The 27611-nt window shown below is 35.4% G+C and overlaps 1 protein-coding gene across 2 annotated transcripts in view; it reads right to left on the bottom strand.

Moving 5' to 3' along the window:
* ODAD2 (outer dynein arm docking complex subunit 2) overlaps nt 1–27611 on the bottom strand; it is a 169903-nt gene that overhangs the window by 69087 nt on the left and 73205 nt on the right. For both annotated transcript variants that reach the window (XM_077771772.1, XM_077771773.1), the window contains one exon: nt 11902–12016. In XM_077771772.1, the coding sequence (XP_077627898.1) occupies nt 11902–12016 (115 nt within the window). The remainder of the gene's footprint in view (nt 1–11901; nt 12017–27611) is intronic.

Here is a 27611-nt window from a genome sequence, read left to right as displayed (position 1 = left end):
ATCTGACATGCAGAAAAAATATACTTGAAATACAGTTCACTTTAATCTTTTAGGACTTTAGGAACTGGGGGGCCGTTGAGTATAGTTTGAACTATGTGGCGACTTAAAAATGACGGCAGACCCCAAATAGGGAGGCAGAACAGAAACATGGATTGCATTTTAAAAGAAGTTTTAGATTTTGGAAAAAAAAATGCATAGCCTCTTTGGCACACTGCTAGACAACTATACATTCTAGGGCCCAAACATGACCAAATCAAAGCTCATAAACCATGTTTATGGCAGTATTCTTAGTATGAAACTATACCCCTACACATGCCTTCTCCAGGTTCTCTTTGGCTTCCTGATTGGGCATGGGTCATTGGATGGCTGAAGCTAAACAGAGAGTGATGTCAAAATTCCTGTCCTGTTTGATCAGCTGTGTTCTGTCACACCTGGAGTCAAGAAGCTGGCCTGGTCCACACTCAGTGCTCAACATTCCTGGCAAAAATTGCCAAAGCATGTATTCCAACCTCACAGAAAGGAACTTTTTCTCTTCTCTTTTGGGGAATCATTCTCAAATGTCTCTGATTAGCTTCTCTCTTTGGAGGATTTCCTTAGGCCACTGTTTTGAAATCACTAGAGATTATTTTCCTCCAAGATCAAAATTCAGAACCAGACGTTATTTTCTAAACAAGCGGCAAAACCAAGTTTAAAAAGTTACAAAGCCAAATGATCTCATGGATGTATTACTGATTTGGAAGACAAATTGAGTTTTCTTCCTAATTCTATAATTGGCTTACTATACATTCAGAATATTTATTCTAAAATGAGAATACCTGTTTCCTATCTAATTCCTAAGTGGTGGTTATGATATAAAATTTTAATATAAATTTGCCTTATAAAAATGCAAACACATTTAAGCTTTTATTTTTTCTTGCTTAAACTTTCCAAAATTAATTAAAAGAAACAGAATTAAGAAAATCAAATGTTCTGGGGCACCTGGGTGGCTCAGTCAGGTAAGCATCCGACTTCGGCTCAGGTCATGATCTCACCCTTGAGGGTTTGAGCCTCACATCAGGCTCTGTCCTGACAGCTGGGAGCCTGGAGCCTCTTTCAGATTCTGTATCTTCCTGTCTCCCTGCTCCTCCCCTGCTCTCTCTCTCTCTCTCTCTCTCAAAAATAAATAAATGTAAAAAAGAAAAAAAAAGAAAATCAAATACTCTCTTGCAACAATCAAAAGAACAACAGAAAAATGCAATGATGTTTTAAGAAAATGATTCTTATGCTGGGAAAAGACATAAAAGCAATTAGAAGCGATGTACTGATATATTCTTTATATAAGAGTTTCTGTAGTTTTCAATACCTTATTGCTCATGGAGCACAAATTTGAGCTGACTTTCTGCAGCAGAGTTTTGCTTAAGAACAAAGAACTTTTTTTTCCTTAAATAGTTTATTGTCAAGTTGGTTTACATATAACACCCAGTGCTCATCCCAACAAGTGCCCTCCTCCATGCCCATCACCCCCCTTCCCCTCCTCCCACCCCCCTCAGCCCTCAGTTAAGAACAAAGAATTTAACGTATGGATTTTTGCCAGACTCAGCTGTTGCGTTCTTTACATTACAAGTTCGTAATACTGAACACCTGTTCAACCACTGTTTTTCTCCAAAAATGTGTTTGATCATTCAGCTTGAAAGAAACAGCTTTTCACTTCCATTTACAAATCTCTCACACTTTTCACAAAGTACTTAATTGTCTGCAACCATACTTGTGGCTCACAAAATTTACCAAATAACATCACTTTAGAATTCATTGGGATCTCTATTCTTTTTAGGAAACTTAATTGGAAAAAGCCAACAACAAACTTTCCCTAAGCCTAACAAAAAAAAACTCACGTTAACGTGGTACACTGTTAAAGTTACTTAGAAAAATATGCTATGAGTTTTTTGTGATTAGTTCACTTTTGTTCAGCCTTCTGTTCTTCAATTCTTGGTAGACTGAAGAATACTGGATAGTTTTCTAACAGAAGATGCTTATTTTCTGTCTTAGATATTCTTTCAAGTTTTGCATAAGACCATAAAACAGATTCATATTTCACATTCTGATTTTCCAATCATAGAAAGAATGGACAAATAGCTCTTAAGCTTGCAAAACATACCTTTTTCATTTAGCATATTTTCCTTATCACTCATAAGGTATCAAAAACAATTTTATGCTGACTTCAAAAACGATGGAAAATTTTATGCTTTCTAACTGAGACACTGGTCTACTGGTGAAAATGTCAATCCTCCTTATTACAAAGCTCTCATGTTCCATTTGTTTTATGCATCTAACAGCAACTATAATGCCACTACAATGCACAATTACATGATGAATCTTTGTCTCAACCATCTCATAATTCATTACCAAGGTTTTTTTGATTCTGGTACTTTGCTGCCTGGCTCATTCACTGATAGGTAGCTTTAAATATTCCTTTGCAAGAAAAGATGCAATACATTCACTAGAACTAATTTTCACATCTCATTTTCTTAACAGAGCTGAAAATGTGTTCTCATACACATGCTGTTAAAAATATAAAAAATGGATAACATCTGTTTTGAACAGTTGATGTTTCACCACATCCATTCCACATGAACTCACACAGAGTACACTTAGGTTTCATGATGCCTGACAGACGTGGCAGGGACCCTGAGGTAGCCACAACTCGTCTGGAGGCTTGGCTTATGCTTTCTTCCCATTTGTGCTGCTCTTAGCTATAATCGACAATGGCTGACTTCTGCAGCATTTCTGTCAGTGCTGTTGATCCAGACAAAGAAGTTCTTTATTTCACAGTGGTGCCAAATCCTACCATTCATAAATTAATCAGCCTAAATGACCTGCAAAACAGTGTATGTAAAAATATGTGGAAATCCTTTCTTACAAAACAAAAGGCATTCTTTCCTAGAAAGTCCAGTCACTAACTTACCTGAATGGGCAAATGGAGGAGGGAAAAATGGACCAAAATATCCTGCAAGATCTCTTCGAGTTTGTTATTTTACTGCATGCTGGATACCCAGCATTTTCAAAAAATGTTTCCTGCCTCTACTCGCCTTCAGAACTTACAATCTTATTAGAAAACCTAAAAACAACAGAATATCCAAACTGCTACTTGAAAATGCTAAATTGAATATAATCAAGTGGGATAAGTTTTGGAGGGTGATGTAAAATAAGATACATAAGACCCTAAAAGAGTCCCAAGTACACATAACCTTCATGCATATAGACATTTACAAGTATCTTTACCCATATTATTTCAGCTAATCCAAAAGGCAGTTGATTGTAAAATGCACTGTTATTTTACATACTATCGAGGAATACACTATCCTTTCACCTATGATGCAATGTCAATTATAAAACACTTCCCTGGGGTACTGTCTTTGAATTTCTACCAATAGGTCAGAGGTAACTTTTATTTTTTCTCCTTATGTGAAAGAACATTCTAGAAAGGCTCAATTGTTTTTGTTTAACCTCATTCTCGACTTTAACATGGGAAACTTAGTTGAACAATGTTATGCATTTATGTTAAGATGATTTTTAAAAAGGCATACAAAATGTCACGTGCACCTCCAAAATTATTTGGCAAACAGTGCTAAATAATGTTGAATTAATGAAGTTATAGTGATAATATGCCTAGAGATTAAATTAAATCATGGCTAACTATTACTCTTATATTGATTTTAACATTTAATTTTATTATATTCATGTATTGTCACAAAGCTCTTCAAGGCAAAATGAAAATTTAAATGTAAGTACTTAAGAAGTGTAAAGCCAGTCCATATACTAATTATTAATATTACAACATGCTCCTCTCAGGCATCATTTTATATTCAATGGATGTCTTTCACACTTACTTCAAGGCAGCCAATGGAAGTAATAGAAGACGTTGTGCCTCCTTAGGTATAATACATGGATGAAACAGGGATAAAAACTGATTCTGGGGCACCTGGGTGGCTCAGTCAGTTAAGCAGCAGACTGGCTTAGGTCATGATTTTGCCGTTCCTGAGAGCATGAGCCCCACATCAGGCTCTGTGCTGTCAGCATAGGGCCCGCTTTAGATCCTCTATCCACCCCACCCATCTGCCCTTCCCCAACTCACACGTGCATGCGAGCCTCAGTCTGTCACTCAAAAATAAACAACAACAACAAAAACCCAAAACGAATTCAATCTTCAGGTTACTATGTCATAGTTTAAAAATGGGATCAAAACCAAAACAAAATTTTTTCTGTTCTTGATTTGTGATTCACTTTTGGCATAAGCATTGAAAAAAACAAAAGAAATCAACAATTCATGGACGGAAGTCAGAAGCTCAACAGATGCTCAACGAACTGAGCCACTCAGGCACCCCCCAACACCATTTGTTGAAGAGACTGTCTTTTTCCCATTGGATATTCATTCCTCCTTTATCAAAGATTAATTGACCGTATATCTGTGGGTTTAGTTTTGGGTTTTCTGTTCTATTCCATTGATCTATGTGTCTATTTTTGTGCCAGTACCATAGCGTTTTAATTACTACTGCTTTGTAACATAACTTGAAATCTGGAATTGCGATATCTCTAGTTTTGTTTTTCTTTCTGAAGACTGCTTTGGCTGTTCAAGGTCTTTTGTGGTTTTATACAAATTTTAGGATTGTTTATTCTAGTTCTGTGAAAAATGTGGTTGGCATTTTGATAGGGATTGCATTAAATGTGTAGATTGCTTTGGATGCTATAGACATTTTAACAATATTTGTTCTTCCAACACATGAGCATGGAATGCCTTTCCATTTCTTTGCATCATCTTGAATTTCTTTCATTAGTATATTATAGTTTTCAGAGTACAGGTCTTTCACCTCTTTGGTTAAGTTTATTCCTATGTATTTTATTATATTGTAAATGGGATAGTTTTCTTAATTTCACTTTCTGCTGCTTCATTACTAGTGTATAGGAATGCAACAGATTTCTGTACATTGATTTTGTATCCTGTAACCTTATTGAATTCATTTATCAGTTATAGTAATTTTTTGGTGGAGTCACTAGGGTTTTCTAGATAGTATCATGTCATCTGCAACCAGTGAGAGTTTTACTTCTTTTTTATATATTTGGATACCTTTTATTTCTTTTTTAAAAAATGTTTATTTATTTTTGAAGGAGAGAGAGAGAGAGCGAGAGAGAGACAGAGCATGAGCTGGGGAGGGGTAGAGAGAGGACACACAGAACCAGAAGCAGGCCCCAGGCTCTGAGTTGTCAGCACAGAGCCTTATGCAGGGCTTGAACTCACGAGCTGTGAGATCATGACCTGAGCCGAAGTCAGACTCCCAACCAACTGAGCCACCCAGACACTCTCATTTCTTTATGTTGTCTAATTGCTGTGGCTAGGACTTCCAGTACTATGTTGAATAAAAGTGGTGAGAGTGCACATCCTTGTCTTGATCCTGACCTTAGAGGAAAAGTGCTCAGTGTTTCACCAACAACAGTATGATGTTGGCTGTGGGTTTTTCATATAAGGCCTTTATAATGTTGAGTCATGTTCCCTTTAGCCCTACTTTGCAGAGGGTTTATATCATGAATGGATAATGTACTCTGTTGATGTGAAAAAGCATCTATTGAAATGATAATATGGATTTTATCTTTGCTCTCATTCATGTGACAGATCACAGATTGTTTTGCAAATATTGAACCACACTTGCATCCCAAGGAAAAAATCCTACTTGATTATGGTGAATGGTTTTTAAAAATACATTGTTGGATTCAGTTTGCTAATATTTTATTGTGGATTTTTACATCTATATTCACAAGAGATATTGGTCTGTTGTTCTCTCTCTTTTTTTTTTTGTGGGGCTGTACTTCTTAACTATTTAAAGGAAACTATGGATTAAGCCCTGGAATCTATGCTCAGGTTTCTACCAGTGGATCAGGGGTAACTTTTCCTCTCTCTCTCTATGTGAAAAATACAGTTTAGAAAAGCTCAAAATTTTTTTGTTTCACTAACCTCATTCTTCTCTAATACTGGACATTTAATTGCATAAATAAACTTTCATATGTCCATACAACAAAATACTACACAGCAAGAAGCAGACAGAGGTATGAAAAGACATATATAGAGAATAAGAGAGATATTCACAATTCATTGTTAAGGAAAAAACCCAATCTAACACTAAATGATGGATATCCCTGAGTACTGAAAGTACTGGTAGTATTTTTCCTTGGCTTTTGTGTTTAATTAAAAAAACATTAAAAAAAATTTTTATTAAAAAACATTTAAAAATTATTTCTGAGAGAGAGAGAGAGACAGCATTAGCAGGGAGGGTCAGAGAGAGAGGGAGACACAGAATCTGAAACAGGCTCCAGGCTCTGAGCTAGCTGTCAGCACAGAGCCTGACACAGGGCTCGAAACCACGAACTGTGAGATCATGACCTGAGCTGAAGTTGGACAATTAACCGACTGATCTACCGAGGCACCCCAAAACATTTTTATGTGGGAAAAAATTCATAAAACTCCCTGTTTTTATTTACTTTCTATATTTTACATAGTGAGCATGAAACCATAGGTAATCATATAAATCTTGAGGTTTACAGCTCTTTGCAGGGGTTGCCTTAAAAAAACAACCTTTTATTATTTGCATATCTTAGACTTGGGCTATCTAAAACAACAGCCACTAGCTACATGTGGCTATTTAAATTTAAGTTAATTAAGGTTAATTTAAATAATTTAATGAAGTTAAAGTTTAATATAATTAAAAACTCAGTTCCTCAGTCATACCAGTCATATTTCAAGTGCTCAATTACCACAGGTGGCTAATGGTTACCAAATTTGAAGAATATATTTCAATCATCATAGAAGTTCCATTAGATAGAGTGGTCTTAAACCATGGTTTGATTGGGATATGTATAAATTATGAGATGCTATTTTTTTCAATATTATAAATGTGCTTTCCTCCTTTTGCCTATTAAGCACATGACCTTGTTTCATACTCTGCCCCTGAGGTATCCTTCTACCTTGTGAAGATGAATTTTGTTCTGTAAAGATGCAAGAAAAGAGACCAATATAAAACTCATTTACTTTCTGATCCTAGGAAATAGGATTTTTCAAAAAGACAGAAAATCAGGCTATTTTCTTGAGGAAAGATGTTCTAATTTTCATTCTTTCTCATTTCAAGGGCCAAACCTGGTATACTACACCAACAGTCTTCAAAATTTTTGCTCACAAATCCAAAAACATTTTTGAAAACATATGTATCTTCCTTATCTATTTCAAATTGACGTCTAAAAATCTTCATCATAAATTTAATCATAGAAGATACATTTTTTGATATATATGCCATCAAAATTTTGACTCTGAATATTTAGTTTATTTAACTTATGGATATGTCTTCTGTATTACCTAATCAGAAAACCAGCCCTCATTGTTGAAATAATCAGCCAAATTGTACTTATTGTCAGTTAGGAAGAGTCTGACTTCAATTTTTTTAATTCACACACGGGTATTAATTCCCTTTCCTTCCCTTCTCTTCCCTTTTCTCATCATTTTCTTCCTTTCCCTTCCCTTCCTGTATCTGCTATACCCAGGCCCTCTCCCTCTCTTTCATACCTTTCCTATATTAATCATTGCTTTAAATCTGCAGTGTCTTCTAGACTTCATACTGTCTCCTTCTCTTAATAGCAAACTTCTAGAAAGAACTATTAATTCTTTTTACATCTATTTCTCCCCTTATTTCTTACCCCACTGCCATCTGACTTAAATTCTCTGTTCTCAATTAAAATCTTCATAAAAAAATGATCGCTTATTTTTTCATAGTTTTAATGTACTCGTTTTGGTTTTCAAAGGTAAACGACCTCCTACGGGCAAATGATTTTATTGAACATGCCACCCCCCTCCCTTTTTTGAATTTGTTTCCTTTCTTGGCTTTCTTGTCTCTCCTGATTTTTATCTATCCTATCACTCCTTAGTTTTCTTCTATGACTTCTCTTCATCATTACCCTTCTCTCCTGACTCCACACCCTCTGCCTGCCCTCTACCTTTCAGACTTCAGCTACCTCTGACATGCCAATGATTCTCACATGTCCATCACTGGTCCTGAGTTCTCACCAGGCACCCAGGCTCATCTACTCAAATGTCTGGATATCTCTACCTAGATGAAAACAAATCTGCCATGTTTTCCTCAAATCATGTTCTTCTCACATTTTGTAAAGTTACTAGTTCTTAGTTGTCAAAGCTAAAATATAAAAACAACAACAACAAAAAAGAAATTCAAACTCTCTCTTGATCTCCTCGCAGCCCACATCCAATAATACACCGATTTCTGATTCTATTTTGCAATTATTTCTTATATTGACTCTTCCTCTTTGCCCACACTGGCTCTCTGTTAGGTCAGATTCTACTGTTTTCACCTGACCCATGTCACTAACCTAATGAGTCACCCACTCATATTTTCTAATTAACCAATCTGCTCACATGTTCATGTCACCTAAATGATAACACATACAGAAGAGTGTAGTTCTTGGTAAACGTAGTGAACAAGCAGAGATCATGCATCTGTTTTCCATCAGAAGTGATAAGATGAGGGCCGAGGTGTCCTCTTCTTGAGAAAAATCCAAAGAACTACGGTGGTAAGAGTAGAGAATGTGCAGAGGGCAGGTAAGGTTCAACAGAGTGGAACAAGTAGGAGCTCTTTACTGAGGCTTGGACCCAGTCTAGGCCTTGGGGCCGAGGGTAAAAGACAAACATGTTGGGTTGTGTTTAAGTATGGTTCAGTTTAGGTTGCTAGCACAGGAGACCAGTCAGATATTCAGGACGGAAATCCTAGACGGGGGCACCTGGGTTAAGCATCTGACTCTTGGCTTTGAGCCTTGCATTGGGCTCCACACTAACAGTGCAAAGCCTGCCTGGGATTCTCTCTGTCTCTGTCTCTGTCTCTCTGTCTCTCTCTCTCTTACTCACTGCCCCTCCCCAGCTCTCACTGTCTCTCTCTCAAAAAAAATCCTAGGCGGGAATAATAAAAATGAAAATACTGGAATGTATCTTACAGAATGTCTTTTTCTTTTTACAGCTAGTGATAGATAAATAGGAATATTTGGAGTTAAAATCCACAAGAATAAAGGATACAGTTTATGCATAATAGCACTATGTTCATTTTGTATCTATACGCACAATGGTATCTCATCAATGAAACAAAATTAAATTGTATATTTAAATAAAATTTTATTTTTGATGATGATTGAGAATGAACCAGTTTCTATAACATCCTTCTCCAGGAAAAGTAAAGACCGTTCGTATGTGTTTACCTATTACTTTACACTATCTAACATGTTTTTGGAATCATCTGGTAGTTTAGAGTCAGATTGTTGCTGTGATTGTACCATCTGCATTTATTTTACTTTATGTCGTTTCTTTATTTTAAAGAAATTCTTTCTTAAAAACTTAAAAAAATTTGAAAGCCATATTATCAACACAAATTTATATTTAACTCTAAATTCCAGTGACTTATTTGCTTATTATTATTTCTTTTTTTTTCAGTTCTATTTCTTTTTTATATTTTATGTTTCTTTTTTCTTTTTTACAAATAGTTTATTGTCAAATTAGTGCTTATTATTATTTCTATAACTAATGTTATTCTCTTTCTTAAAATCTTTTCTTTTGCTGGAAAATAGTCTAACGTGTTTTTTTCCTGAGGTTTATGGCATTTCTTGACATTTCTAAAAGAAAAATGTCTTTATTTTGTCCTTACTCTACACTCACTTGAATGCTAGTTTTTATAGGATATAGATTTCCAGGATAAAAATACCTTCCTCTCAAGACAGTAGAGGATTTGTTCCATTTTCTTTTACAATTTATTGTGAATGATTTTTAATCTAATACTGGTGTGATCCTTATTCTTATATAATTTTTTTCCTTTCCTTTAATTTCTGAAAACACCAAATTTGAATTTGTGTCTAGGTAGAGATAATTTTCTTCATTTTTTCCTGCTTGGCACAAAGTGGGTCTTCTCAATCTGAAGACTAGAATCTTTCTTCAACTCCTCAATTTACAGATACTTCCCTTTTTTTAAAAATGATGATTTTTCTACCCTTCGACTGCTCTCTTTCCTTTCATGTATTTTCTTGTGCTATTTTCTTTTTACTTTACATTCTTACTTATTTACTAGACTTTACCTTGCAGATAATTACTCAGTCATACCTAGTATTTGTGTCTTCTATTAAATTTATTTAATATATTTGCCAAATGTATTTTTAATTTCCAAAAGCCTTTGTTAATCTATGGATACATCTTTTTTTTATATGTAACAGCCTTTTTAGGTATAGTATTTATTTCCCTTGGGTCATTCTGAGGATAGAAATTTTTCAAATTTCATGTTATAGCCTGTTCCTTACATTATCTCTGTTTCCTCTGAAGTTAATTCTGCCTATTAATACTGTCTTATCTCAAGTACCATTAGTCTTCCTTAAATATTTTGTGATCCTTAGTTGTTCATATTTATAAGTGAAGGACTGGGCTGATTAGTTCAGGTGACTGATAAGGATGTCCTTCAAGGGTATGCATTGATATTTCCTCAGTAGGCTCTTCCTTGTTCCCTAAATATCATCATCTAAATTCTGCATTTAAAAATTTTCTTTGGACCTTATAGAATAGGAATTACATTGTATACATTCTACTTCTGAAAATTGTTTTTTTTTTGGTGCAACATGTTTATGAGGTGTGTCGATATTGATGAATACATTACGGAAATACATTCGTTTTCTACTGCTACACTGTATGATAACAGTATGACCATAGTATCATCCTGTTGTCCATTTTCCCGTAGGTTAAAACTTGAGGTGTTTTTATTTTTATGTCGTTGCTATTATAAAAAATAGTTCTATTGACCAATTTGTAATATGTCTCCTCTATTATTAGTACATACCACAATTCACTTTATACAAAAGATCATTTCTAGTCACAAATATTTAGGATGATATTTAGAGTCATGTTAAATTTATTACAGGAATAAAATCCTTTAGATAAAAATATTCAGCAGAGAAAAATATCTCTAGCAACCAGGATCTGAAAAGGTAATCTCTAACTCTATAGAAAAAAAAATTAAGATAATAGAAATGGGCTGAAAAGAGATCTTTAAAGAAAATAATAAAATATACAGATGAAGAGCTAAAAGACTTCAGAAACTTTCAGTTCAGTCCTTTTTTTTTTTTTTTCGGTCTTGTAAAAATTTTATTTTGGGGTTTTATATCCAGTCGTTATTGACAGCTAAGAAAAGTGGGATTCATGAAATTATTTGATTTTTTCAAGGAAACAAAAAACTCAGGGATCTTTCACTGTCATATTTCAGGCTATATAAATAAGATAAAACAATTTCATGTTTCTTAACGTAGCAGGTAAACATAGGCAATTTTCTTATCACCCAAGAGATAAGAACAGTCAACTTTTCTTCCTCTGGATTTTCCTGGGGTTCCTTTTTTTTTTTTTTTTTTTTTAAATAACATTTATTTATTTTTGAGAGAGACAGACAGGGACAGAAGGAGTGGAGGAGGGGCAGACAGAGAGAGAAACAGAATCTGAAGCAATTCCAGGCTGTCAGCACAGAGTCCGATGCAGGGCTCGAACACACAAGCTGTGAGATAATGACCTGAGCTGAAGTCGGATGCCTAACCAACTGAGCCACCCAGGTGCCTCTGGGGTACCCATTTCAACTGCACCAGCCAGGCAGAACTTGGTAATCACTGCCACCTGACCCTAGTCTGATTTGGCATTTAAAAACTAACTAGGAAAAGGCATTGCTCATAGGCACAAACTCTCAGCACTCTTTTCTACTAGATAAATTAGACCAAAATTAAGTAGAAAGCAAGTAGTGACCTGTGATGACATTATTCAATACCGTATTAGATATTCTAGAGTGGGTTGCAGTCTGTTCTTACCTTAGCGTTTTGGATGCAGGGACAGAGGGCCCACGCTGCGCTCGCCTTCACGTCCGGGTGAGGATTCTTCAGCAAGGACCACAACAAACGAACTCCATCTAAACGATCAATTATCCTATTGTGAAACCAAAAATAGAAGCATAAACTTTAATTAATATCTGAATATGAAAACTTAAAATGGCCTTTCTAGCCACACAATTCTAATTATTTTTTCTCCTTTTGACATTTTGTTTAGATTTTTTTCCCCAAAACAATAGCAGGAATATAATGTGCTGCTGAACTGTCAGCGTGAATTTCAGTTTTAAATTCATGACACGGAAAGCAAGCTCCATGATAATTACGATTCACATAAACTCAAAATCAAGCCATGTAATTTTTTAATTAGCAGTACACAGACTGTTAGCTAAATGTCAAAATACTGGTTTCTTTCATATAGTAACATCTATATACTTTCCAAAACAAATATTTATGCCTCAAAACTGTGAAGTTACCTTTTTTATTTGGTCTATGTTTAATTGACTTACCTTACTGTATGACATATTTTAAACTCCCCCAGTCCTAATCTAGCATTAGGAATTAAAATCATTACACCACAGTGCACCCTTTGTTAGGCATGGATAACACGTAACTTGTTTTCCATGTGGTCCCTTCCCAGCAAGACTAACATTGCAGACTGTGTTATAATTACTTAAACACACTGTAATCAAAATATCTTCATGACTAGCTGAAAAATGAATTATCATCAGAGTCATCTCTACACCATCTGTCTTCTGTTTATATATCAATCAGTCCAGGGAGCATAACCTCGCATTAAGGTCCATTGAGTACTTGCAGTTGAGAAGGTGGCCAAACAAAACTTAATATCCTTTACAAACATGGCTTTGTTCAGAAAGATATGTTAAACTCAAAGCAGATGAAAAAAGATAAAAAACATCAAAACTCCTTTGATTTTTAATCTCAAGTTGGGTTAAACACATGTAGTATTTAGCCACAGATAGAATAAATACTACCAGCTTAGAATGCCATTCGTATTTGTTTTTGAAAATTGACATAAAGACAACTACATTTCTTGATTACCTGAGATGAGTTTGCCAGGGGAAAAAATGTATTATTCCAAAGGGTCCAAGTATGATATCAGTTTTGCATAACCTTATAAAATAACTGGTAATGCAAATAGCTTACAGTAAGATATAAACTGTCCCTTTAAAAAATGACTTTTAGTAAGAAAAATGCACATTGAGAATGTATTTTAATACAAAGTTTAACTTTAGCTTTCTAAACCTAAAGCTTTCTGTCAATATCTGTCAGTTTTTCTGCTGACAGAAAAAGTCTAATTTCGGTCAACTGATGGAAAATGTAAAGAAAGAGACTGAGCACATCACAATGAAAGGTTTACTTTACAAAGTTAAACAATCTTACTGCTTTACATATACCACTGAAAGCATAATTGATGCTGATCGTTGGGTCTCTGTATTTATTCACATGCAATTTCTCAGTGAAGGACAGGTCTGTCCTACTCTCTTACAAATGCAGCAGTAAAATTTGCATTAGTAATAGTTAGCTATACAGTGCTGGACATAACTTGACGTAAGCAGAAGTCATTTGTATGACACACTTTTCCAGTGTGAGCATGGCAGGAGCATAGAGGGAGAGACACTGAGGGTCAGAAGGAGGCTCTGTACTGATAGTGACAGAGGAGAGACTGATATGGATGGGGGGGGGTCAAACTCACTAACTGTGAGATCATTACCTGAGCCAAAGTCAGATGACCAACCGACTGAGCGCCCCCTTTAGACCCCCACCCACGTATGCATCCCTCAGGTTTTCTTAAAGAAGTAATTCAGTGTGGACCCCCAAGGCAAATTTTCATAATTAGCTATAAAAATTCACTATGAATTGTAAAGCTAGATCTATTGTCCCCAACCGTTATCCGAAGCCCTAGGCAACTCAGTGGCTGCATAGTTGTAAGGGATGAGGATTGTGACCCCATTAACTGATGCCTCAAGACTCAGCACAGGACAGAATAGTAACCTTAGATGAGGAAAACATGATTGAAGCACATTTGCAAACACAAGAACTAACAAAGTCAGCAGGTAGCAAACTTCCAGGTTTAACTTTGTTCTTTCAATTTCCCTCATTCTCTGTTTCAGGTTATTTACTGCTGATTTTTACTTCACGAGAACCCAAGTATCTGCCCCTTATTTCCCTGTTCCTCCTGCCTGCACCCTAATTCTGGTCTTTACCACCTCACATCAGGATGGCTGTTGTAGTTGCACCCTTTGTTTGGGGTCTTCCATTTCTCTCAGTTCCACCCATCCTATAAATTCCTGTGAAACTAATCTTCCTAAGGGAGCGTTTGGAGCCTCTGTACTAGCTCCTTGAGAGCAGAGCCCCAGAGATAATCATTCTGTCCATCACACCAGCTAGCCAGTCAATAAATGCTTGCACTCCTAGGAGAAACTTTCCAACAGTTTTCTATTGCCTGTATGGTAGTAAAACCCTGATTCCTCACCAAAACCAAAAATCTAACTAAGGAGGCAGAAGATCTACACTTGGAAAACTATAGAACACTTATGAAAAATTGAAGAAGAAATGAACAAACATTCCAAGCTCATGGATTGGAAGAACATAGTTAAGATGTGTATACTACCCAAAGCAATCTACACATTTAATGCAATCCCTATCAAAATACTATCAGCGTTTTTTGCAGAGCTAGAAAAAACAATCCTAAAATTTGAATGGAACCACAAAAGACACTGAGTAGTCAAAGCGGTCCTGAAAAAGAAAATCAAAACTAGAGGCATCAGGATTCTGAACTTCAAGCTATATTACAAAGCTGTACTCATCAAGACAGTATGGTACTGGAACAAAAACAGACACTTAGATCAATGGAACAGAATAGAGAACCCAGAAATGGACCCACAACTATGGGGTCAACTAATCTTTGACAAAGCAGGAAAGACTGTCCAATGCAAGAAAGACAGTCTCTTCAACAAATGGTGCTGGGAAAACTAGACAGCAACATGCAGAAGAATGAAACTGGACCACTCTTATACCATACACAAAATAAATTCAAAATGGATGAAGGACCTAAATGTGATACAGGAAACCATCAAAATCCTAGAGGAGAATGCAGGCAGCAACATCTTTGACCTCAGCCAGAGCAACTTCTTACTAGACATGTAACTGAAGGCAAGGGAAACAAAAGCAAACATGAACTATTGGGACATCATCAAGATAAAAGGCTTCTGCACAGCAAAGGAAACAACCAACAAAACTAAAGGTAGCCTCCCAAAGGGAAAAGATATTTGCAAGTGACATATCTGATAAAGGGTGAGCATCCAAACTCTCTAAAGACTGATCAAACTCAACACCTGAAAAGCAAAAAACCCAGTTAAGTAATAGGCCAAAGACATGAATAGACACTTTTCCAAAGAAGATATCCAGATTGCCAACAGACACGTGAAAAGATGCTTAACATCACTCATCATCAGGGAAAAACAAATCAAAACCATGATAGGATACTACCTCACATCTGTTAGGATGGCTAAAATTAACAACACAAGAAACAACAGGTGTTGACAAGGTTGTGGGGAAAGGGGAACCCTCTTGCACTGCTGTCGGGAATACAAACTGATACAGCCTCTCTGGAGAACGATATGGAGGTTTCTCAAGAAACTAAAAGTAGAATTACCCTGTGATCCCGCAATTGAACTATTAGGTATTTAACCAAAGGATACAAAAATATAGATTCAAAGGGGAACATGCACCCCAATGCTTACAGCAGCATTATCAACAATAGCCAAACTATGGATAGAGCCCAAATATTCATCAACTGATGAATGAATAAAGAAGACGTGCCGTGTGTGTGTGTGTGTGTGTGTGAGATGTAATATTACTCAGCCATCAAAATCAATATCTTACTATTTGCAATGATGTGGATGGAGCTAAAATGTATTATGCTAAGTAAAGTAAGTCAATCAGAGAAAGACAAATACCCTATGATTTCACTAATATTTGGAATTTAAGAAATAAAACAGATGAACATATGGGAAGGTGGGGAAGAGGAGGGAAACAAACCATGAGAGACTCTTAATGATAGGGAACAAACTGAGGGTTGATGAAAGCAGGTGGGTGGGAGATGGGCTCTATGGGTGATGGGTACTAAGGAGGGCACTTGTTGTGATGAGCACTGAGTGTTGTATATAAGTGATGAATCCCTGAATTCCACTCCTGAAACCAGTATTGCACTGTATGTTACCTAAATAAAATTTAAATAAAAAAACTTGATTCCTGGACTCGGTATTTAACATTTCCAATGAGCTGATTTATTCCTCCCAATCCCCTATATTCAGGCATTTGCTCATACACTCTTGGGCCATCTACTAAACACTAAGTCCTCAGCATACAGAAATAATAGATACAGTCAATTCTCATTACTTGGGGTAGTTATGTTCTATAAAGTCACTAAAAGTAGGAGATTAGTAAATACTGAACCACTGGTCTTGGAGGAAACACAGAATTTTGTTCCTGAGAGCTTCTGGTCAGAACATACTTAATAACAGATCTATAACCATGTTTTATGTGTGTTTCTATTTAAAGCACCTTATTGAATATATACTGTTGATTCATTAACACTGGACCAACCTCTAGCCAGCAGCACTGCAGTTCATCCTGAGTAAATCCTCCCTAACATGTATTTTGTCTGTAAGGCACCTCACAACCTTCTTGCACTTGGGACCATTAGAATGAACAGCTCTTCAGCACTCTGCTTAGGGGCCACTTGAAACAGCAAAATCGCCCACTCACAACACAGGAATTTGAAAATGTGGCACTACACAGATTGTAAAGAGGACACTTGTTTACAGTATGAGAGCTGAAACAAGAAGGCAGAGCCTGGCTTTGTTCAGCATCAGCTGGATAGTTGCGTGAGGTGACTCAGATCTTTCCCTGGTCTGCACATGCAAAAGGGCTGTTAAATATTGCTTAAATTTCAGCAAGGATATGAATTCTCAAATACAGCATCTACAAATATTGAGTTTTGTAACTGTCCTTCAGGAAAGTACAGTCTAGTGAGAAAGATAAAGAAACCATAATAATCGATTATAATAAATGCTACAATACATGTGTGCATGGAGTTCCATATGAACACAAAGGGGAGACAAGAGTTTACGCACAGGCTACAGAAATGCTCTCAACTAGAAGACTTTCCCTATGCCATTCCCATCTTTTGCTGTAATAATCCATCTTTCAAGCTCTATAACAAAATTTCTCCCACAAATGCTCTGGCTTCTCGCTCCTTAAGCCTCTTTTGAGTTTTGCTGTCCCCCTTTCTGGTATTCATGACACAGTGCTTTGCCTTTTGGTGATGTGTATATGCTTCCCTCCCCATTAATATTATCATTATTGTGTAATTTCCTTGACAACAGGAGTCATGTGCTGCCCATGCTTCAGGCATGCTTACCACAGCCAGGGAAACAATGGTCAAGTGGACCTGACACAAGACAGTCTATGCGCAATGAATCAAAAATCTCTCCCAACGCAAATATATTAATTTGTAACCTCATTCTTGCAAAGTATCTGCGCAAGTTCTAAATCTAACCGCTAGAGTACATTTTCATTTGTAGTTGACTTAAGTTGCAAGTACATTTTCATAGAATTTCTTTATATTTTTATTGCTTTTTGCATACACAATGGTGGTCATATAGGTGGCATTAACTTACACCACTGTCCATTGCGATGGGTCTATCTCCTTTTGTATAGTTTTTACATCTGATTAGCATCTTGCTCTGAATTCATTTCCAGTACTATGTAAGCTCTTTCCATTTTTGTTATCAATTGAATTTTACATTAATTCTTTGACATTGTAAACACAAAACTGAATTGTGTTTGCAAAATCTTCAACTTCATCATAGAAATCAAACTGTGTGGCTGGCAGAATAATAGGTCTAGAAAGATGACTATATATTCATATTCTGGCTACTAAACCCAAACAAACCAAAAACGATGTAGCTGCTTGTTACATTTCTTAAGTTTGTTGTTGTTGTTGTTGTTGTTGTTGTCATAACATTTGCCAAGACTGTGAAGAAGTCTGGCTGGCTTGCCCACCCATTGAGGGCACCTATATGAACAAAAGTGAAGAGTCTGTGCCCACATGATAGGCACAGCCAAGAGTAGTGTTTCTAACTGGCAATACTAATGCAACAAGTTTGAAACCATAATTTTGCATGATTTCTAAAAATTTCACAATTTTCACTGAAAGTTACACTGATAAATACTAGTATATGACAATGACTTCGGCTAAATGTGGGTAGTCTGGGAGAACATGATATTCTTATACCACATTAAAGGATGCACTTGAAATCCATGTGTTTTGAAACCAATTTGGCAATCCAGTAAAAATGGAAACATGAAAAGGACGTCAGAATTAAATGATCAACCCTGTGAAAAGCTGTAATTTGAAAAGAATTTTACTCTTTTATACAGATTCTCAAAGTTTTTATGTTTATATCTCTATTATTTTAAAGATTCGATGGGAAACCAAATTTGAGGAAAAGAAGTGAATGTGACAGCCTCTGGAAAGGTATGTCCCAGAATTTCTTGGCCCTGGTAACACAGGATGATAATCTACCCTTTTATAGTTATGTAAACAATATGATTAGAAAAGCTCTAGAAACATCTTCTTAGAAAAAAAAAATTCTTACAGTAAATATTAAGAAAGTACCTATCAGGTACCTGGCAATTTTTGAGGCACGGGGGAATTTTCCACCTTGAAAACAAACAGAAATCCCTGTTCTTGTGGAGTTAATATTCTTTTCAGAAAAGAGATAATAAAAGAGAAATAATCTGCATACTGTATAAAAAGTTGAAAAGTGGAGAAAAATGAAACAGAGAAGTGTGGTGGAGTGGAGGTGGAGGGTGCAAGGAGAGTGTCCATGTGATGGTGACATGTGGCAGTAACCCTGGTGGTGAGGGAAGCTGGGACGGGGAGATAGAAAGGGTATTTTTGTACCTGGTGCAGTCCCTGGCTTGGAGAACTAGTCATTTTCAATAAACATTAAATGAACATTACTCAGTCATCATTACATTCATCAGATATTAGTGTTGGATCCTAGAGAACATCTACTCCAACACTTGTACTACACAATGAGAAAACAGAAGTAGAGTGCCTAACCAACTCAGTATGATATGTTGGTTGTATAAGACATAATTTTATCTTTTCTTTCTTCTCTGTAAAAAAAATGTACATGATCTAGATGACTTCATTAAGAACAGCTGAGGTATGGTTTGCCCAAAACAGAGCAAAATGGACCAATGCAAATGTTAGTATTTATGGTCACCACAATGATAAGACAGCTATTCCCCTCATTACCCCCTCTGTTTTATAATCTGCCTTTTTAACTCAGTATATGAAATGGAACTTCTATGTCAATTAATATGGATTTATATTAACCATTTTTAGTAGCTAGTTTTGCTGTATTGATGCACCATAATATATTTAACTGTCCTTTATTAACTGAAATTAGGTTCTTTCTGATTTTGCATAATAATGGAATAGAAGTAACATTGCAAAGGCCACCCTTGCATCTTTTTGCAATGCACTGATTATTTGCTAAGGACAAAAATACTGAGAAATGGAATTGCTCAGTAAAGATTCTACATATTTTAATTTTTAATACATAACAGACTGTTCTCCATAAAAGTTATGTCAGTTTGATTCCACATACACAGATCATAAGAATACCAGTCACCAGCATCAGCTACTATCTTGATTTTGCCATTAAATGCAAAAACTTTAACTTTTCATCCTAATTTTTTTCTCCTTTTCTCTCCTTATCATTATGGAAAATTTCAAACATACTTAGAGGTTTTATATGGTAAAATAAACACCAATAGACACAACTTTCAAAACCTAATGTGTTGTGTCATCTATCAGTACAAGTGCGTGTGTGTTCATTTTTCTAAACCATTTGCAAATAAGTTAGAGATATCATACCAATTCACAACTAAAATTTTCAGATTTTCATTTTTTAAAACAAAGTGCCATCTTTTATGCAATCATTTTACCACTGTTACATTTGAGAAACTTAAAAGTAGTTCCCGAATATAATCAAATATCCAGTTCAGATTCAAATCTTTCTAAATGCTCTCAAAACCTCCTTTAGAGCTTCATAACCAAAACCTGGTTTCAAACAAGGATCATGCACTGTATTTTTGATATGTCTTTTTAGTCTTTTTTATTCGAGAACACCTTTATGGTACTGACTCTTTAAAGAGATCAAGTCCCCCAATGCGTTTTTCTTCCTCAAGGTATCATTAAATTTTTTCTTTTTTCTCTGTGTTTTCTATGAATAGGAAACTAGAACTAAAATCTGAGTTTGATTCAAATTACATATTTTTGACATAAAACATCACAGGTGATACCATGTACCTCACACTGCACATGTCCAGGTGTCCCACTTTTAGTGATGCTAAGTTTGGTCATTTAATTACATTCATAACCACTATATATCTTCATTATAAAGACATATGTTTCCATTGTCATTGAATAACAATCTTTGTGGTGACACTTTGTTACTCTGAGAAGGTCCTGTCCCAAAAACATTTTCGTTTTAAAGTTTTAGCATCCATTAATTACCTTGCCAAAAATGATCATTTTATTGGAAGTTATAGTGACTTCTTAAATTCTGTCTACTCTATTTATTAACTGACATTCTTTTATAAAGAAGAGCTTCCTCTCAGCAACTGGGGGCTTAGTTATCCTACAGAAAGGCAGACTAAATGTTTACTCCTTTCCCTTTAATCACTAATTTGTTGAATAAGGAGTTACTCTTATGGTCATTTCCAGTGGAAGCAAAAGAGATTTTTCTCCTCTCTCTCTTTTCCACTCTTTCTCAGTATTTAAACTCCTATGTAATTAAATCTATCAATTATTTCCTTTATGATTCTGATCTTTAACTTATGCTTAGAATAGCTATCCACACCACAAGATAATAAAACTAGAAAATTTCTTTTGTTCTCTTATAACTTACTTGGTTTATACTTAAATCTGTTAATCATCTGAATTTTCTATAAGAAGGAGGTAGGTATTCAGGTTTTTTTTTTTATGGTCACTCTATGATAATATCCTAAATTAATTAAAAATTAAAATGAATTAAAACATTTTTACTTATAGTGGTTCGTCTCCTCAGGCAAGGGAAACAAAAGCAAAAATGAACTATTGGGACTACATTAAACCAAAATACTTTTGTACAGCAAAGGAAACCATCAACAAAACAAAAAGGAAACCTACTAAATGAGAGAAAGTACATCTGATAAAGGATTAATATACAAAATATTCAAAGAAATACAACTCAACACCCAAAAAGGCCCCACAAATAATCTGATTAAAAATAGGTGCAGTAGCTGAATAAGCATTTTTCCAAAGAAGACATTCAGATGGCCAAGAGACACATGAAGATACTCAACATCATTAATCATCAGGTAAGTGCAAATCAAAACCACAATGATCCATCACCTCATACCAGTCATAATACCTTAAATTTTGATATGTAGTTATATTGATATATAATGATATAGATATAAATATAGATATACTTTGAGTGTATCTATTATATTTCATTAATCTCTCCATACCTGCACAATTACTTGTTTGTTTTTAGTAGCATGGGTGTGAGCTCTAGTGACTGAACAATAACCTACCAAATGGATATCCTTTAACTGTATAAAATAATTTGCTGTTTCCTGATTAAGAAGCAGTTATCGAATTTACTAAGATTATGTGCTTTTTAAAAATGTTTGTAATTGAGGGCACCTGAGTGACTCAGTCGGTTAAATGTCCGACTTCGGCTCAGGTCTTGATCTCACGGTTCGTGGGTTTGAGCCCCGCATCGGGCTCTGTGCTGACAGCTAGCTCAGAGCCTGGAGACTGCTTCAGATTCTGTATCTCCCTGTCTGACCCTCCCTTGCTCAGGCTGTCTGTCTGTCTCTCAGAAATAAATAAAAACATTTTAAAAATTTAAATAAATGTTTGTAATTGGATTCAGAAGAAAGAAAATTCTGCAGCCAGAGACACAAAACCATTAACAACAACAACAACCAAATGGAAATGCTAGAATTGAAAACTGCAGTATAAGAAATGAGGAATTTATTAGATGGGCTTGACAGCAAACTGGAAATAGCAGAGAAAGGAATCTGTGAACTTAAAGAAAACAAAAGGAGAAATAAAGAGAAAGAGTGAAAAATGAGAAAAAATGAAAAATAAGGAGAAAAAATGAAAAAAAACCAAACAAACCAGAGTCCAATGTCTGTCGAATATTAAATGAAATATGTGCGCAACTGGAGTTACAGGAAGGAGAGAGGAGAGAATGAGACCGAGAATACTTGTGAAGACTATGACTGAGTCTTTCTAAAACTAATGGAAGACATTAATCCACAGCTCTGAGAAGCTCAGCGAAACCTAAACAGAATAAATACAAAGAAAACCACCCTGAAGCATATCGTAATCAAACTGCTGAATTCCAAAAATAAGAAGATCTTAAACTTAGCTAAAGAAAAAAGACACATCAGGTATGGGGAAGTATAATAAAAACAAAAGCTGACTTCTCACAAGAAGCAATGAAAGCAAAAGGACAAAAGAATGGCATTTATAATGTGCTAGAAGAAAAATAGCTGTTCTACCACAGTAAAAATATCCTTCAGAAAGAATGGTAAAGCCCCTTCCCTGTGCCTCCTGAATAAGTCAGCCCCAAAATCATGTGGGGCAGAATCATGTAGACACCCATGGTAGAAGGTAAAAGTGCTTTAGTGGCCCTGCATGGGGTGTTAGAGCCCAAGAAGATGAAGAGGGAATCTCTAAGTGTAGCGTAAAACAGGCATGGGGTCTCCGATCTCAACATGATCAGAGCCTTCTTTAGGGGTACACCTCAATGTGGGAAGACAGACCCTAGCAGAAGGACAGCCCCCCTGAGAATCAGCCTGTTGTATAATGTTAAACAGTGCCACACAGGGTAGGAAGGGTAACAACACAGTAGAGCAGCCTGCCATGGGAAATCAGAGACTGAGCAGGTGAGCCGTGAAAACATATGAGAGGAAGGTGGCCTAACACGGAGGACTGGAGCCTGAGCAGTACAGAGAGAGCACACAGGGGCCAGGGCAGTTCAGGGTGTTGAATCAGAGCTAAAGCACAGTGAGGATGGCATCTGCGAAGGGGACACAACAGGGGGATGAATATGGAAGACTGGGTATATACAGGGAGTAGGTCTAGTAAATACAGATGGGAACTAGTTTCTTACTGTCAATGGAGGGAACTACAAAGATATACAGAAAACTAGAAATCAACAAATCTACAACCATGGTGAACAGTTTTAACGCCCCTTTCTCAGGAGTTGATAATATAGGAAAAAATGTGTAAAGATACAGAAGACTGAAAAACACACTTAACCAATCTGACCTCATCAACATCTTAAAAACATTATACACAACAACTACAGAATACACATTTTTTCCCCATGCAAATAAAATATTTACAAAAAATGTACCATATGGCCAGGTCATAAAGCTAAATATGAAAAAGTTAAAATCTCAGAGAATATAGTCTCTGAAATAGTTTTAAATTAGAAATTGATACCCAAATTAATGGAAATTAAGCAACACTTGTAAATAACCCCTGGGCCAAAGAGAAATTACAAAGAAATACAGGAAATACTGGGCATTGAATAAAAAGAGCTGAAGTAGTACTTGGGGGAAAATATATAGCTTTAAATACTCATATTGGCAAAAGAATTGACCTATAATATCAGTGTTTACTTCAAGAGAATAGAAAAAGCAGCAAAAACTTAAGCCTGAGATAAGTAAAATAAAATAATAAATATAAGATGAATACTACTGATAAACCACTAGAACAAGGGTTGACAACTTTTTATGTAAAGAGACAGTGAATTTTTTAGGCAACGTATGATCTCTGTTTCATATTCTTTTTGTTTTGTAAATATCTAAAAATGTAAAAACCATTTTTAGCTCACATGTTATTAAGATAGACAAAATGAGCTGCTTCAGAAACTGATCAAAAAAGAGACACATGGAGAGAGAACACAAATTAGTATCATTACAGAAATTACAAGTGATAAAATGATAAAAATAATAATACAAGGAATGCTTATAAATAACTTTGTAATGATTAACTAAACTTAAATGAAAACAAATATATTCATTGAGAAACACAAATTACCAAAACTTACCCAAGAAGACATGGAAAACCTAAATAGTACCATATTTATTAAAGACATGTAATTTATCTTTAATACTCAAAACAAATATATCGCCATCAACAAAAATCCTTTCCACAAAGAACTCCAAATCCAGATGGTTTTGCTGGTGAACTCTACCAAACATTTAAGATAGAAATAATCCTACACAGGGGCACCTAGGTGGCTCAGTAGGTTAAGTGTCTGATGTCAGCTCAGGTCATGATCTCACAGTTTGTGGGTTTGAGCCCCACATCAGGCTCTGTGCTGACAGCTCGGAGCCTGGAGCCTGTTTTGAATTCTGTGTCTTCCTCTCTCTCTGCTCCTCCCCTGCTCATGCTCTGTCTCCGTCTCTCCCTCACTTAAAAATAAAAAAAATAAACATTAGAAAAAAAAGAAATAATCCTATAGAAACTCTATTAGAAAATAAGGAGGAAAGATGATCTTTCAACTTGTTTTATAAGGCTAGCATAACCCATATACTAAAACTTGACAAAAATATTACAAGATTATAAAGCAATATACCTCATCTACATAAAGAATACAAAACATGAGCTAATAAAATCCAAGAATACATGAAAAGGGCAATTATAACATGATCAGAGTGATTTTATCCAAAAAATGCAAGGTTGACTTAACCTTCCAAAATCACTTAATGCAACTTGCCTTGCTAATAGAACAAAGAAAATTTATCTGATAATCTCAAAAGCTGCGGAAGAAGCATTTGACAAAATTGAAAACCCACTTAGGATTTAAAGAACACCCTCAAAGCAAACTAGGAATAAATGGAACTTCTTCAACTTGATTAAGGGCATCTATAAAACCCTACAAGTAATAGCATATATAATGGTAAGAAATTGAATGTTTCCTCCCAAGATCAGGACAGCACACAGATGTCTGCACTCACTTCACTGTAACATAGGTCCTGGCCCATGCAACAAAGAAAAAGAAAGAAAAGGCATAAAGACTGGTGGGAAAGAGAAATTGTCATTATTTGCAGATAACATAATTCTGTATGTAAAAAACCCTACAAAAATCTATAAAAATTATTAGAAATAATAAAGTTAGCCAGTTCGTAAGAATACACAAAGATATATCTGAATATATACAAGTATATTAAATAAATAATCACATATATTCATTGCTTATAACAAATAGCTGGAAAATGAATTAAAACTATAACCAATCAAAGTAGGATAAATAAGCAGATATCTAGAAAAAATATAATGAAAATTATCTAAGACTTCTATGTTGAGAGCTACAAAATATTGCTGAGAGAAATTCAAGACGACCTACATAAGTGGAGACCTATCCCATATTAGTGGATTGGCAACGTCAAATTGTTAAGATTGTCATTATCTATAAATTGATCTATATATATTCCTAACATTTATTAACTGGTAAAATAACCTACAATTTTGTACAAAAAATGTCAGACAAAACAAACACATACTATATGCTTCCATTTGTTTCCAAATACAGACAACACTAAACTATATGGGGAGGGATCTTCAAGAATCAAACTGTGAAAACAAACAAGATATGAATTACCATAAAAGGCAAGAGAAGGGGGGAGCACCTGGGTGGCTCAGTTGGTTAAGCTAGGCATCCAATTCTTGACTTTGTCTCAGGTCATGATTTCATAGTTTGTGGGATCGAGCCCGAAGTTGGGCTCCACACCAACATTCTGGAGTCTGCTTGAGATTTCTCTCTCCCTTCTCTCTGCTCCTCACCTCAAAATAAATAAATAAACTTAAAAAAAAAAAAAAGGCAAGAGAAGGGTACTGTCCAGAGGGAAGAGAGGCTGCAGTGGGTACCCTATAGTAAGAAGGACCAGCCAGGGAGTTTTTAGGGTCATGACAATAACATATTTCTTGGCTTGGGTTGCAATTATAGGAGTCTAATCTTTTCAATAATTTACTAATATGTACCTTTGCATCATGTGCTTTCTTTTATACATATTATATTCCACGAAATAAATGTTTAAAAGATGCATTTTAATTTCCATGCACATACATATTCTCTCTCACACAGGAAATGATACTGAACAGCTCATTTAATTCAGCTATTAAACTAAGCACACATCACAACTGGCTGGATGAAATACATAACATGGATAAATAAGATACATTTCATCTTCAAATTAAAAGTCCCCAGAGCTTGTTTTAAAATGAGAAAATGAAGATTCAGAAGATTAACTGATTCACGTCATTACTTTGCATTTGTTATTTTGGTATCTCAGGTAAATCCATATGCTTTTAAAAGTAGGCAGAGGAGAAACAATAGGAAAAAATTGTGAAAGGAAGGACAAATATTCTTACTGATACAAACATAAAACATCTTCTATTTCATGTCTTGCAGAAACCCTAAAAGGTCACAAAGACTGTTCCTGTGGTAAAAGAAATATTTGGGCAGCCACAAAGAGATTAAATCTCTTCTGTATACAAACAAGCATAGCTTTACTTTTTCCCCCTCTTTTAAAAAGAACAAATAAACCCAATGTAAAAATAAAGAAAAAACTATGTAAATGCAACATAATTATGTTTAAACCACAGAAGACAGGAAATTTAGAGTTACAGATTCCATGGTAAGTTTTAATTCTATCCTTGTGTACATGTTTTATAAAAGAGCCTTTCATTACATGATCACATAACACTATGCCATGTAACAATCAGTTCAGCAAATGTTTATTTTACAATGTGTGGAAGGAAAATATTTTATGGGATAAATTGTAGGAAATTAGTACATTATTTAGGTAGATTGTTATGTAAAATTTCTGAAAATCCTGGGCATTTATAGAATATTAATAGAGCCACCTTTTTCTTGATTATCTTCTAAAGAAAAAGAACATGAAATTTAACTTTCATGGACAGGCATTTATATCTGAAAGCTGACCTTTAGATTTTAAGGTTATTTTGAAGTAATGAAAAGCTTAGGGCATTAGTATTTTAACATGTTTTGACCTACGTGTGCAAAGCATTTAAAATTTTTTTTTAATGTTTGTTTATTTTTGAGAGAGAGAGACAGAGCACGAGTAGGGAGTAGAGAGGCCGGGGGCAGAGAGAGAGGGAGACACAGAATCCAAAGCAGGCTCCAGGCCCCAAGCTGTCAGCACAGAGCCTGATGCAGGGCTCGAACTCAGGAGCTGTGAGATCAAGACCTGAGCCAAAGTTGGACGTTTAACTGACTGAGCTATCCAGGTGTCCCATGCCAGGCATTTTATATATAAGAACAGTAGAAACTTAAGTAAATCATGAAGACTTAGGAGTTCATAATAAATCCCCAAAATAGCCTTATTGTTATTACTGGGGTTTGCTAGGGTTCCTAATAATTCATATATCTGAAATTTGACTTTTTTCAAAAGGAAGGAAAATCGCTTATCCTATTTTTCCTGTTATAACTATATTTCAGTTTAACTAAATAGTTAGCAATCAACTCTGAGATAAACCTAATAAAAAATGTTAA

Source organism: Crocuta crocuta, unplaced genomic scaffold (genome assembly GCF_008692635.1).
Source record: "Crocuta crocuta isolate KB4526 unplaced genomic scaffold, BGI_CrCroc_1.0 scaffold457, whole genome shotgun sequence".
In the NCBI taxonomy this organism is placed as follows: domain Eukaryota; kingdom Metazoa; phylum Chordata; class Mammalia; order Carnivora; family Hyaenidae; genus Crocuta; species Crocuta crocuta.
This window is presented reverse-complemented; position numbering and strand designations above follow the sequence as displayed.